Raw genomic sequence first — 13,318 nt, forward strand, 5'->3', positions numbered from 1 at the left:
AAATTAGAATGAAAATGTATTGTGCTAAATTTGGTTTAACTACGTACAAAATACACATTTAACCGAAAAACTTACCAATTACATAGCATGCAAACACGTTTCTCCTAACGACCTAAAGTGCCGTTGAATAGTTTTTCTCTCATTTGCGAATCGCTCATCGTGAGATGAGCTCGACCACGTGAGTTCGTGCTCACGCTCACATTTGACAGCTACACAATTCACAGCCATCTTGTCAGCTCCGTACAAAAAGCGCGTCGTGTGCTCCGGCATTCCGGTACGAAGTGGTGCGTCGTGCGCTGGCTACGTTATTGTTGTGTGTTGCCGGTGCGCCAGAAACGTTTCGATTTGCTCGTCGTCTAATTCATTTAAGCCAGTGCATAAAACTTTCAAAAAAAGTCCGTGTTAAAGTGAACACAAAGAACGTTTGAATGCAACGCGAACGTGGTCATAATTCTGGTGTGATGTGTAGTGCGTAAATTAAACCTTGCGGACAAACCAAAAACATTTTTGCTAATCGGAGGGATGCAATAATATTCCCTTTTTTGTCGCTTTCAATTGAGGTGAGAACATTTAGTAACCATATCGGAGTGTCATGTCGATACTTGTCAGTTGCTTTCCAAACGTATTGCTAGCCCTGCGTGGCGTATGGAATGTGACGGTGAAAAAGTAAGTGCTCTTTTCCCTCAAATATTACCCTGTGGAAGAAATAGTAAAAATGCGTTGCTTTTCCCCGCTACATAGCGGTGCCTAAAGGTATGCAACAGATAATCCGGGTGCAGGCGCAAGTATACGCAGCGAGTGCACCATCATCGACAATCGGCAGAAAGATTGTGTATAACAACAAAACATTCCAACGAATATGAACGTTTTAGTGCAAAAGAAAACGCCCATCGATTTTCATACAAAACAAAATTGAAAAGAAAAAGTACCCATGAGAATGCATTTGAATTTAGATGAATTTGATTGAATGCGTATTTAATGTAAGCTGATGCACACGTGCGTGCGTGTGGATGTAGTTGTGGCAGTTGTGTGAGCAAAACAGCTCACTGCACACAGGAGGCGGTACCCTGAAACGAACGGCTTGTTCTAGGTCAAGTGAATTGTTCAATTTTAAACAAAAGCCGAAAAAGTTACTGATCGCAGTTTTTAGTATCCAGGAAAAAACCCACGCACACACACGTGCGCTCGTTGCGGATTTCTTCTAATCGGCGTACAGCACGCGGTCACCTGCCGAAATTTTGGACCGTCCTGCCTTCCTCCATTCAGTGAGAGAACGAGCCCGTTGCCACAAACACATTCGCACGCAAACGTCAAATCGCTTGAGTTGCGATAGGGTTAAAAAACCGCGCGTCAAGAGAGCGTGAGCATCGGCTGTGAGAATGTGTGCGTGAGAACGGTGCGTGAGAGAGAGAGCGAGCAGGAAACTATTCAGCTGAGTGCAGCAGGTAAGAACGGCAGCCACGGGAAAGAAACATCATTTTACCAGAAACTTTGACCGAAGCGGTTGTGTGGTTTTTGTTATTTTAAAAAAAAGTAATTACACATTTACACAGGTTATTACAATTTAAGGGTGTGATTTTTACAAGAACTACGGATACGTTTGCACTCTACCAAGAAGCATGGAGTTTCCGGCACAGAGAAACGTCCCTTTTGCGACCGCCATACCTTCAACGAGCAAGATCGCCTATAAGCCACCCCCGTTTGCTGCAAGATCGCAGCAAAATGCAGTTCAATCTGCAGTACCAGTAGGAGGAGGGCCATCATCATCATCGTCCTCGTCGGGAGCGATCATGAACCGTGCTGTATTTAAACCGCCTCCCCAAATGGTGCGTGCTTCCCGACTGTCGGTCGATACGCGTGAATGTATGGCACGGTTTTCGAACCTGAACAACCGGAAGATTGTCACTACCGGACCAACGTACCATCCGAATGTCACCAGCCAGCAGCAGCAGATGCCAACGTTCGCACCACAGCAGCTTCCTTACGTATCGGCCAAATGCCCCAACAGTGAGGTTGTAATAGAGCGACGGAATCCGACAGCATTGTCACAGACGCGAGTTGCACCACAGCCGGACATAAGCATCTTTAAAATTCCTTCGGTAAGTAGCATTCGTGGTGAAGTATATTTGCTTCCTTCCCATTCCCCCCATTTAATTGGCTGTGTTCGTAGTGGGCAGCCAAATTTTGAAAAACGCTTTCCATGCTTTGTTCCGCCGCAATGTATGTAAAATGTGCATCTCGGTGTTATCGAACGTGTGCGATGTTGTTGGGAGAGAATGTTGCTGAGCGCGAAACTATAATGTAAACGTGAATCGCGCGGACTGTTATTAGTGTGCGTGTATGTCGGCTCGCGGCCACCTATTCGCCACTGACAGCAGCTGGTGTTTCGACGAGAGTATCGCGCACTCTTTTCCACTCCCGCGAGTGAATACTAAGGATGGGAAATGCTCTCGCGCACGCACACACTCACACACCCGTGAACTGCCATTTAACAGCGGCAGTCAGCAGCAGCAGCAACAGCAGCAACAATCAGTAGAAAAATAGACGGCCCCAGCAGCCCGATCAGCATCAAACGGACTGATCAATCGTGCCACGGAGTGCTTGCAAACATTAAACGGGATCAGGGAACCGTCCACCGAGAGGGAAAGGTACCGGATCAACATCGAAACAGTAGCTGCCGAACGTTATCACACACGCCTGCTTCGATTGTTTCAAAACGTAAGAGGGACGATTCTGTATCTTTCCTAGCCGCGTAACACACATGGTCGTCGTCGTCGCTGGTAACGTGAAGTGCGCATCCGACTATCGTCAGTAACGATCGCGAATATTGGTTTTGCTTCTCTGCTCGATCGGTGTGTGTGTCGGAGCTATTGTGATTGTGTTGTTACCGATTGTTTCCACCGCAAGGGTATGTACTTTCATCGCAACAACAACGCACACACACACGGCTGTCAAAATACGTTCGTTCAAATTGTGTTCATTCGTTATCGACTTGTGCATCTGTTTATCGTTTTTTTTCTTTTCGTGTGAAGCAATAGGAATAAGAGAACAGCAGCTACAATAGCATAACTACCACCACAACGCGATGCACCATCATCATCATCAGGGCGGAAGAAAAAGAAACAAACCAATCCCGCACGAAAGATTGAGAGCTTTGCAGCTTATCTTGAGTGAAATTGCAAAGAGACTAAAACAAAACCCCATTACAACGACGCACATCCCCCCTTGGTAGGATGGTCATCTGTGGCGGATCGGACACACGTCACGTTGTGTGTGGGTCGCACCAGTCGCAAAATGCTGCTCCCAATTCCGTTTAATAATATCGTAAACAAAGAACAAACAAAGCAATTTCGATTGAGACACGAGTAAGAAAAGGAAAAAAAAACAACAACAACTGTCGTGTGAGTTATTGATAAAAGCAAAATAGTAGAACAACGTTACGGCGGCGCGCACACAAACACACGCCCGCAGGATACACACAAATCGGTATTAGCAGCAGCAGGTGTGAATTGAACGAATGTATGCAATTTCATTGCAGGCCGAGACAACTGTGATCTATTTGTGCATTTGGCGTTGATGCACGCACGGTATACGATGCTGGTGGGGAAGGGGAAGAAAGCACACACGTGAAAACAACAAAAGCACGAAAACGCGTACGGTGTTGTGAAGAAAAGCTACACACCAGATTTGCAATGAATTTCGTAATCATCACACAGTCAGTCGTCGTCGCATTGTACGGAGCAACCAACAACAAGTGGTGCGTTACATTTTTTTCATGTGACGCATCGAAAAGCATCAGCATCGGAACATCTGTTTCGGCGTATCCTGTTGTGGGATTGTGAAACAGAGGATACGATCAATTTTCGCAATTGCGAAAGGACCAATACAGTGGCGGTCTCTTCCGCAAAGCAACGTTGATCCGGCACGGTCCCCTGTCAGTGTGTGTTGCCATTGGAAACGCAAGCGTTACAGCGGGTTGTCCTTCAAACCCTTCTGCTGCTAATGCTATGAACGACGAATCGTTCTTGTAGCTACCAAAAAATTGCAAACTCAATTGCAACAAACTCATAACCAATTACCTTGATACACTTTAATAAGGTCAACAGCAAAAGCTGCACGGGATCCCTTTTACCCGGACCCCGTGGTAACGCTTCACGGCAAAACGCACGTGTAACGTCTCGTAACGGCCGCTCTATCGAAGGTCGCTAGAATGAGAGCGCGCGGGCACAGACACAGATATGCAGCAGCAGCAGCAGCAGCAGCAGCAGCACTGTACCTTTCTCACTCACTCGCCTCACTTTTGGGGGCTTACCTTCGACGGCAAGTGAACATATCTAGCCATACACACGGCACATCATAGTGCGCGGTTCGTTCATTCGCTCGCTCGTGTGTCACGGTACATTTGTGTGTGCGGCGGACGTGCAATGCGTACGTGTGTTTTCTGGTTTTTTTCTGCTCTGGCAAGCAAGTACCTACAACAAGCGGCGTGGTGTGTTGTTCAACGAAAGCAGGTTCCCTTTCGCAAAAGGTTCGACCTGCTGCTCCCTGGTGTCTGGTCCTGTATTAAGCTACTGTCCGGATGGTAAAGTAGTACCGGAATTTTGGGACACTTCAAGTGGACATGTGTCTGTAGTTTCCCGCACGGGGTGATACTAGAGGACACGATGGTGCTAACCGTGTGCTAGAGAATGTGCCTCATGGCATGATTGGCCGCAACCGAAGACCTTACGTTACAAACCCGATGGTCGGTGAATAAGGTGAACGTTGTGGACGGTGTGTGTGTGGTTCCGGTTTTCCTGGTGGGGATAAGAAACTCCTCTGCACAACCCAAGTGCCTGCAACTGGTTTCATTTTCACCAAACACCTTGCACGCACGCCACAGCCACTTCCCTCCCAATTGCACAACCTTGGTATTATTGGTAATATTCAAGCATGGCTATCATCGCATCGCCCAATAATCGTTGAATCTCTCGGTGAGTAGCAGTGGAATACCCCACTAAAGCGTGTTTTTGTGTGTCATTTCGTTCATTTAATCACGAATCCCAACTCTGCGTCCCTTCCGGGGTCCGGTTTTTGTGCTTGCAGCTAGCTGAGCAGTACCGTAAACCCGTACGTCTGAAAAAGGGAAAACAACCCGTGTCAGAAGGCAACGACGAACACTCCATACATACCCATCATACACACATCGCAGTCGGAGCAGCCACGTTTGACAAAAGCTCACCCTCAATCCGTGCCAGCTAAAGGCCGTTGCGTTGCAGGTGTTGTTGTTGTTGTTGCGGTGGAAAATCGGTAAAATAATGTATGCGCCTGCTCTACGCCACACCGAGCAGCAAGCTAAGCTATACATAAGCGGGCTCTAGTGCAAATGAATCCGACGCAAGATATAATCATCGCATCATCTTATCGGGGAGCACCGTAAACGTTGTGTCGGTGGCCGCACCCTCTCGTTCCACGTCCCACGCGTGTGATTACGCGGAGGAAAATCGGAAAAGATTGCTTCACGGATTCGATGAATGATCCCCCGCGGTGTGCATCAGTTTTCTGTACAACAGTCACACCAAACGCTTCTCTCTCCGTGTCACTCACTGGTCAGTTTCGGCTGTTATCAGATGTTTAGGAGAAGCATTAAGCTGGGTGGAGTGTGTTTAGTGTGCCCGAACCAAAAACGCTTGCAGCAGCAGCAAATTTGTGACGAATAAGCGACTCCCATCGTGTGGTGTCATAAGGCTAATAAAAGATGTGTGCTTTCTATAAAGATGTGTGGTGGTGCATATGCGCCGTTCTGCTGTGCCCAGCAGTATCGGAATACTTAAGTTAGTGTGTGCAAGGAGCGATCAATTGGGTAATGTGGCTTGTTTTAGAAAGTAGCGCCAGCATCTGTCAAACAAGCGGTGGTGGTGGTTCCGTTACCCATTTTTGGTAGTGAATCTTTACTTTGAAAGTGCGTGATCCGCGAGCATACATTCGGTGCGTGTAAATGACGCATGTTTTTGTTTGGAGGATTCGTCATATTACACGTTCCGTAGTTCCGTTTGGAGTATTTTTTTTTTGACAGCACGTGGCAGTCCACGGCATGTGATGAAGCATCTACGTCTCATGTTGCTGCTACAGCAGATCAGTAGTAGTCGTTGATCGATCGTGTACTCTCTCTAGCAACGGTTGCGAAGATCAGCTCAATGTTCACACGGGGGGTTGCTGCGGCAATACGTGAAGTTAAAATCAAACGTCAAAATTCCTTGCGTGCGTGCTTGCTCGCTTTCGGCACAGTGCAAAGTGTCACCGTGTAGATGTGAAGTGATTAAATTGATAAGTTTTCAGCTGTTTTGTGTGAAATTTCCTATTTTGAACATAGCACAGCTGATGTACAATAGTGTGGCAGGCATGGAGCAGCATGTCAGGTATGGTGGCCATAAGTGAATTTCTCCCACTTTCTTTGTCTCCCATGCACATCCACAAGTGTGCCCAGCTGCAAATGTAGCCGACCCACGATGGACATTGTGTTGTGCTGGTGTGATTGCAACAATAATAACACAGCTGAAACCGTTTTTCGAAGCAAATTCACATTCCGTTTGTGAAGTATGTGTCACATGGCAGCGAGCACTCGCTCTCTCCCTGTCTCTCTCACGCGTCATGCTGTTGTGTATAGGTGTGCGTGCGTGCGATGCACCGATAGTGCATCCAACACTGGGGTCGATATTATTGTGTTCTAATGCATCCGTAGGCACGCGTGTATGCTGGCTAAATATCCTACAGCACCGCGAAAAAGGTGTAGTCCCTTTGAGCAACCGTTTCAATACATATAGCGGGCTAGGGGGCGATACCCTACTGTAGTGACACGTGGTGTACAGAAGGATGCCCACGATAACACGGTGTCAGTGTCCAGTATCGCTGAGCTTTTAAAAGAAGGCGAGAAAGGAATATTGTTTATAATATGGAAACAATAGAAAGAATAAAAATGTAATGCTTCATTAAAAGACTAATTCTGTAATTGTTCCTCTCTTTTACACAGACACAAACGAACGCTGTCACCACTGTGCAGGTTGTCAATAACAACGTGATGTCGTACCAGCAGCAGACAATAAACGGTCCATCGACAATCGTGAAACCGAACCCGATTGCGGGTTTACCGATCGCCAACACCACCGTAGTAATGCCGACCGGTTCCTCCGGCACGATCGGTGATCTGAAGCTTATTGCTGCCACAACATCGACCGCCGCCTTGAAGATGTATCGCCCAATCGCACCGAAACCCACGTCCGCCGCCATGATGATGATGACCAACACCACCACCGCCACCGCCCTTCCGCCGACAGCAACCACGGCGCCCTCGATCTTGTTATCGCCAGCGGTCCCAATCAGTCCTACGACGGTTCCGATGATGCCGGGTGCTGTACCACCACTGTCAACAACAACCGTTTCGAACGGTGTGCCGACAATGGTTATTCCGGGAGTTGTCAAATCGACCCTTATCCCGTCAAACTACGAACAACAACCGCCTGGACAACCGCAACCAGCGTTGTACGCTGGCGGTTCTAAACTTGTGCTTCCTTCGGGCACTACCATCAAGGTGACGCAGCACGGCGGCGGAGGTGCCTTTGCTCAGCAGCAACCCCAAGTGCAGTCATCCACGGCGATGGCAGTCGCGACCACGGCCGGCAATTCCCAGCTGCTGCACACAATCGTTCACACACCCGCGCTTGGTACAATTTCCTTCGCGAAGCCACCCCAATCACCGCAACAACCCGCCACCAAGGTGTTGTTGAATGCTAAGCTTCCGATGACCACCTCCAGCACGACCACCTCTCCATCGTCTTCATCGTCATCGGCAGGTCCAACTGTTCCTGTCAATATTCCACCACTGTACGTGCCCCCAAACAAGGCATCGATTGCTACTGCAACGGTAGCAAAGCCCATTACCATACCGATGTCACCAGTTGCGTCCGGAACATTCACAAAGCTGGCTGATGTAGAAACGCAGCGTGTAATGATAACAGGGCCACCAATAACCGTCGGCAGCAGCAGCACCACCAGCACCAGCATCATCAACAACAACAACAGCGTAATCAAGCGCCGTCTGTCGGCAGGGATTGCGAAGGCAAATGCGGCCACGATAGAGCAGCAAGAGGTGCGAAAACCGATCAAAGCATTTCCTATTCCGGTACTGAGTTCGTTCCCAACAGCCGCCAATCCTGTTCAGTACCAGCAGCACCAACACCAACCGCCGGAGCAAACATCCAATTCCATTTTGATTAAAGATCGTACAGTGCTGCTTTCGGCGAATGCTCGTGCATTGGTGGAACAGTGCGGCAAAAAGGAAAATGTAAATCTATCGCTGCAGTTGGAAAACGAACCACCGGCAACCGTTGCTGTCGCGGAAGACGACGAGTCGTCCAACGATGGTTCCATGCTGGTGATGGACCTGGGCGAAAGTAATGCACCCGAGGTGGCGGCGGCGGGTTCGGCGGTGATCCCGGGCGAGAAAAACACTCTGTTTAGCCAAGGTATGGAACGGGCGGCAATTATTGCGCATGCAAATGGCGAAAGCTTAGTGCAGGTCGATAACGATCACGAACCACACCGAATCGAGCAGCTGGATGATGAATCAAACGGCTCGGACATGGTGGGAAGCCAACAGCAGGTCATTGAAGGAAACTGTTCTTACCCCCTGGAAGTGCCTAAAACGCCGGAAAGAAGGAAGCCAGCAAAGCGTTCCAGCTGTGAACCGGATGGCGATTCGAGGTCGTCTTCCACCAACGTAAGCCCCCGGTTGGAGAAGCGTTCCTCTTCCGAGCATCTCCAGTCGAAGGTAAAATCGGGCTTACCGGGCACGGCTACCGAATCGAAGCAAAGTCCTCTGCGGAGACGGTTTTCGGAGTTTGCGGCAGTTGTGACAACATCGGCCGGAGTTACGATACCGTTTACGGATGAGAATTACTTTATACCGCTACCTTCCCACGTTCGCAAGATTGAGGCGCGTGCGGCCCGCGATCGGGACATAAAATCGACTGCTAGCGTGGCACACGAAGCAGCGGCACCATTACCACCATCAAACCTTTCATTGCTGTGCAATGAAAAAATCGATCTACCGAAACAGCTCGAGGAAGTGCTGAAGAAGCGGCCCTTTACCGCGAAGCAGGTAAAAGCTGCGAGCAGAAAAATGTCCCCCACTGACCCGGCCAACGAACAGGAACACCACGAGCAGCAGCAGCAGCAGGTGGTGGTCGCGTTAGACCAGGAAATTCGTCGCAAAAAGCAACGGTTGGCAAAGGAAAGCAGTGTGGAGCGCAGCACCAACAGTCGATCCACATCGATGTCGTCCGACAGCAACGTGATGCCGGCGTCGGCTGGCAAGCCAGCACGGAGCAATGTCCCGTCGGAACCATCGGGCAAAAAGCATGCCGGTTCGAAAACGCAGAGCAAAAAATCGTCCACAGCTGCTGCTGCTGCTGCTGCTGCCCAAGTGACACCGTCCGAATCGTCCACCAGCGTGCTGGATGACAGTGGTATCGTGTCGGACACCTCGACGGTTGCCGACCATCTGCGGTGGTACGATGGTATCGGTTTTCTGAGCGAAAGCACGATGCACTTTGAGTTTAACAAGTTCGGCATCGTGCAGCCGCTTTCGGACGAAGCGTACGATCAGCACCGCATTACGGACGTGTATCGAGAGCTGCAGCTCCCGATTAAAGAGCGACCGGTGCATAAACGCACCACCGCCGCGCACGAAGCGCACGACATGTACAAGTGTGAGGTGTGCGAGGGCCGTGGCCGAGCGGCCGACTTTGTAACGCCAGACTTTTGCAGCATTCGCTGCGTTCAGCAATGCAGCAAATCCGCTTTGCGCGACTACATCCTCAACTCAACGCACGCGCTGCAGTGTAACAATTTGCTAAGGGAGCTGAAGGTGCAAATTCCCAAGGAGGAACCAAAGGAGGATGAGGGTGAGGAAGAAGAGGCAACGGATCAGCAGGCACGGTCCAAGAGGAAGCAATCGGTGAAGAAAAATGTAACGAAAACGCCACCATCCTCACACAACACGACGGCTTCATCCACCAGCGACGATGATTCGATGAGCTCGCTGAGCCTTAACTCGAGCGCTTTTCTTAAGCGGCAAGCGTTACGCGAATTGCTACCGCCCACGCTTGAGGATACTCCTCCCGCACCGCTGAGACGAGCGGCCGTACCGCAAACATCTCCTCCGACCGACGGTACCGAGGAGACGGAATTCAATTGGCAGCAGTATCTGCAGAAGATAGGTGCCCAACCGGCACCGATGTATCTGTTCGGGCCGAGACCGTTCCCACTGGCTGGGGCTAGCGGGCCGGTCGAGAACATGTTCCGCGTTGGCATGAAGCTGGAAGCGATCGATCCGGAGAACAGTTCCCTGTTCTGCGTTTGTACGGTGGTCGAGGTGCGTGGCTATCGCTTGAAGCTACACTTTGACGGTTACCCGGCCGACTACGACTTCTGGGTGAACGCGAACTCCGCTGACATTTTTCCACCGGGTTGGTGTCGGAGTACGAACCGCACGCTGCAACCACCGGCCAGCTTCATCGGGCAAGCGTTCAGCTGGGCGAATTATCTGCGCGAAACGAACGGTCTCGTGCCAGACAAGGAACTCTTTGCCCATCTTAATCAAAAGGTAACAACGCTAAAGAGCTTGTGGACGGTGGCGGGCGTATAGGAGAACGATGTTTTGATATTACTTTGTGTACCTTGTACCTGTGTGTTTCATTGCAGAGCGATAGAAACAAGTTCGAGGTTGGTATGGCGATCGAGGCGGACGATCTGAAAAAGTCGGGCAAAGTGTGCGTCGCTACGGTTGCGGACAAAATGGGCGACCGGGTACTGATACACTTTGACGGCTGGGACAACCGGTACGATTACTGGGTGAGCATTTACTCCAACTACATCCATCCGGTGAACTGGCACAAGGAGAACAACGATAAAATCACGGCACCACCTGGTAAGTTGAGGATTTTCCATTATTTAAATCACTCCATCTTCTCTTCTGGCCCTCAGGGGGGGGGGGGGGGGGGGGGACATGAAGGGATCTTAACGCCTTCTCTCGATCAGGGCGATCAGCTGATCAGAGATGTTTCTGGTTTTAAGCTACATCTCCGTTCTGATCAGTATTCATTCCAGTCTTAAATTGTACCATCCTCCACACACCTCTTTTCAGATTGGAACAAACCGTTCGATTGGGAAAAGTACATCCGCTATAAATCCCGCACCAATCTCGGCTCTACCAAAAAGGCACTAAAGTCGCTGTTTAAGACGCGCCCGCCAGTACCCTTCAAACCCGGCCAACGGCTCGAGGTGGTCGATCGGAAGCAGCCAAAGTTGATACGTCCAGCGAAAGTCGTCGCGACGGACGGGTACGAGGTGAGCCTTTGCTTCGAAGGTTGGCCACGGGAGTATGAGTTCTGGATTGAGGACGACAGTACGGATCTGCATCCGGTCAATTGGTGTGCCCGAACGAAACATCCGCTGGAACCACCGCCAAGTACGTCGAGCAACAGCAACAAAAGAAAAATCAAAAAGCGAGCTTCAGAAGCCCCGGATTGTTTTAATTGTGATTTTTTTTTTCTAATATTTCCACCAGACTTTCTGCTCACAACCTGCACGTACGATGGCACCTGCGACCTAAAGTTCTGTCTGAGCAGGGGCAACAGCAAGTATCCGCAGAAAAAGTTCCACGACCGTTCGGCTGAATGTCCGTACAAGCGGGCCAACTGGATGAGTGAAGACCGCAAACCGCTCCGCATTAGCCATGAGTATGTGTGAAGCTTTGCATTTATGTTATTGCAGCATCTCAACTAACACACATGAATCTTCTTGCAGCCAAGTGCACAAACACAACTACAAGGAGACGCAGCCCGCCGCAGAAGACGACTGTCAGAGCTTAACTGCAAAGCTCGAGCCACAGTGTGGCAGCCGGACCAAGAGTGGCGGCGCCACGGCGGCCAAGCTAGAGGAGCTAAAGAGACTTCCCAGCACCGCTTCCAGCACACCCGCACAGCTCATCCCAACCAAGCGCATTAAGCAAGAGACGGAAGAGCTGCTCAGCACCGCTACCTCGACCGCTACCGGCAGCACACCAACGCCACCACCGTCCCGCGATCCTTCCAAGGAGCGTGTTGTGCGGACAAAGGAAGCCGAAGAACGTCCGGTCGCTGGTAGCAGTGCAGCTGCTACCATTAACCTTTCGAACAATGAATCGATCCGGCTCGCCCGTCCCGTCATCGAGGAGTATGGCCCACGGTTAATGCATTCGTACGAAATTTGGCAACGGCATTCGCGCTACCTCGATGAATGCACCGAACAGACTGGGGCGCTGCGCAAAAATCCTCTCCACTGGACCACGGACGAGATGGCGCGATACATTGAGCAGCTGCCCGGTTGCGCGGAGTACGCCAGCAAGATACGGCACGAAGAAATCACGGGCCGTTCGTTCCTGAGCTTTACGCAGGCCGATCTGATCGACTACCTGGGCGTGAAGATTGGACCGGCCATTAAGATCTACAATCGCATCATACGACTGCGCCAGCTCGTTACAACCAAGTTCATTCAGCTGTAGAGCTGGGAGGATAGCTGGGTCGGGAAGAGGTCGCCGTCCATTCGCTGTGGAGAAGAACGGTCTTTAGGTGTGTATATTTGTGTGATACCCTTTTTGCTAATTACCTTAGGACCTGCTGGTCACAGTTGTTTTGCACACAACCGTTAAAGTGCATTTGCAATAATACCGTTCTGTGGAGTTGAGTTGGCTCAGTAAGCGTGAAGTTCCAATGAAAACCCGGTTCAAGAATTGATCCTCTATATTTAGTATTTCGAAATTCATTCGTCACTCTTTTATTCATTACCTATTACCTGCGTAATCCCAATATAAGCTTATTCGTCCTGTAAGTAGCGTAGCGTCACAAAAATCGAAAACAAACGTAATATTACATTTTAGCTATTTTATTTTTTATTCTTTTCCGGGGAGAATGTGGATGTTGTGTGGAACATTTTTAACCACTACCACCACCGACCAAACCAACCAATCTTTGGAGTCTTGAGCTGTAGTATAGGTATTTAGCGTATGCGGGGATGCGATCTTAGTTTCAACCAGATTACAGATTTACACTTATGCTACGTTAAGCTAGCACCGCTACACTAGGGTTACGAGCTGTGCCCCCGGGATTGTATATAAGAGATGAGCTATACAAACAGATTATTACTCTAGATGCTTAGTTTAAGAGTTTTATTATTTAAATAAAATGTTTCATCGCATTTCATTGCTTAGCGAGGGTTAGTGAGAACAGTAGTGGTGGAATCA

At 49.7% G+C, this 13,318-nt stretch overlaps 1 protein-coding gene across 12 annotated transcripts; it reads left to right on the top strand.

Annotated features, from left to right (window-relative positions):
• Window positions 1-283: 283 nt before the first annotated feature.
• LOC118513481 lies at window positions 284-13,272 on the top strand. 12 transcript variants are annotated; one of them, XM_036059281.1, is made up of 7 exons: window positions 284-1,445; window positions 1,554-2,099; window positions 7,010-10,642; window positions 10,741-10,966; window positions 11,183-11,506; window positions 11,606-11,777; window positions 11,845-13,272. In XM_036059281.1, exons 2-7 carry the CDS (start codon window positions 1,620-1,622, stop codon window positions 12,578-12,580), a joined length of 5,571 nt encoding a protein of 1,856 aa, XP_035915174.1. In that variant the 5' UTR covers window positions 284-1,445; window positions 1,554-1,619; the 3' UTR covers window positions 12,581-13,272. The 12 variants fall into 12 exon arrangements, with proteins under 12 accessions (XP_035915174.1, XP_035915175.1, XP_035915173.1 ...); XM_036059282.1 differs by having other exon boundaries at window positions 1,570-2,099; XM_036059283.1 differs by lacking the exons at window positions 284-1,445; window positions 1,554-2,099 and adding exons at window positions 3,428-4,973; window positions 5,086-5,588.
• The last annotated feature ends 46 nt before the right edge of the window (window positions 13,273-13,318 follow it).

Source organism: Anopheles stephensi, chromosome 3, assembly GCF_013141755.1.
Source record: "Anopheles stephensi strain Indian chromosome 3, UCI_ANSTEP_V1.0, whole genome shotgun sequence".
NCBI classification, from domain to species: Eukaryota; Metazoa; Arthropoda; class Insecta; order Diptera; family Culicidae; genus Anopheles; species Anopheles stephensi.

Bases quoted from the DNA above. Each gene is read 5' to 3' on its own strand.
- LOC118513481 (XM_036059281.1), top strand. From the start codon at position 1,620: ATGGAGTTTCCGGCACAGAGAAACGTCCCTTTTGCGACCGCCATACCT. The intron at 10,643-10,740 runs GTAACAACGCTA...GTTTCATTGCAG, and splicing joins TTGCCCATCTTAATCAAAAG to AGCGATAGAAACAAGTTCGA. The intron at 10,967-11,182 runs GTAAGTTGAGGA...ACCTCTTTTCAG, and splicing joins TAAAATCACGGCACCACCTG to ATTGGAACAAACCGTTCGAT.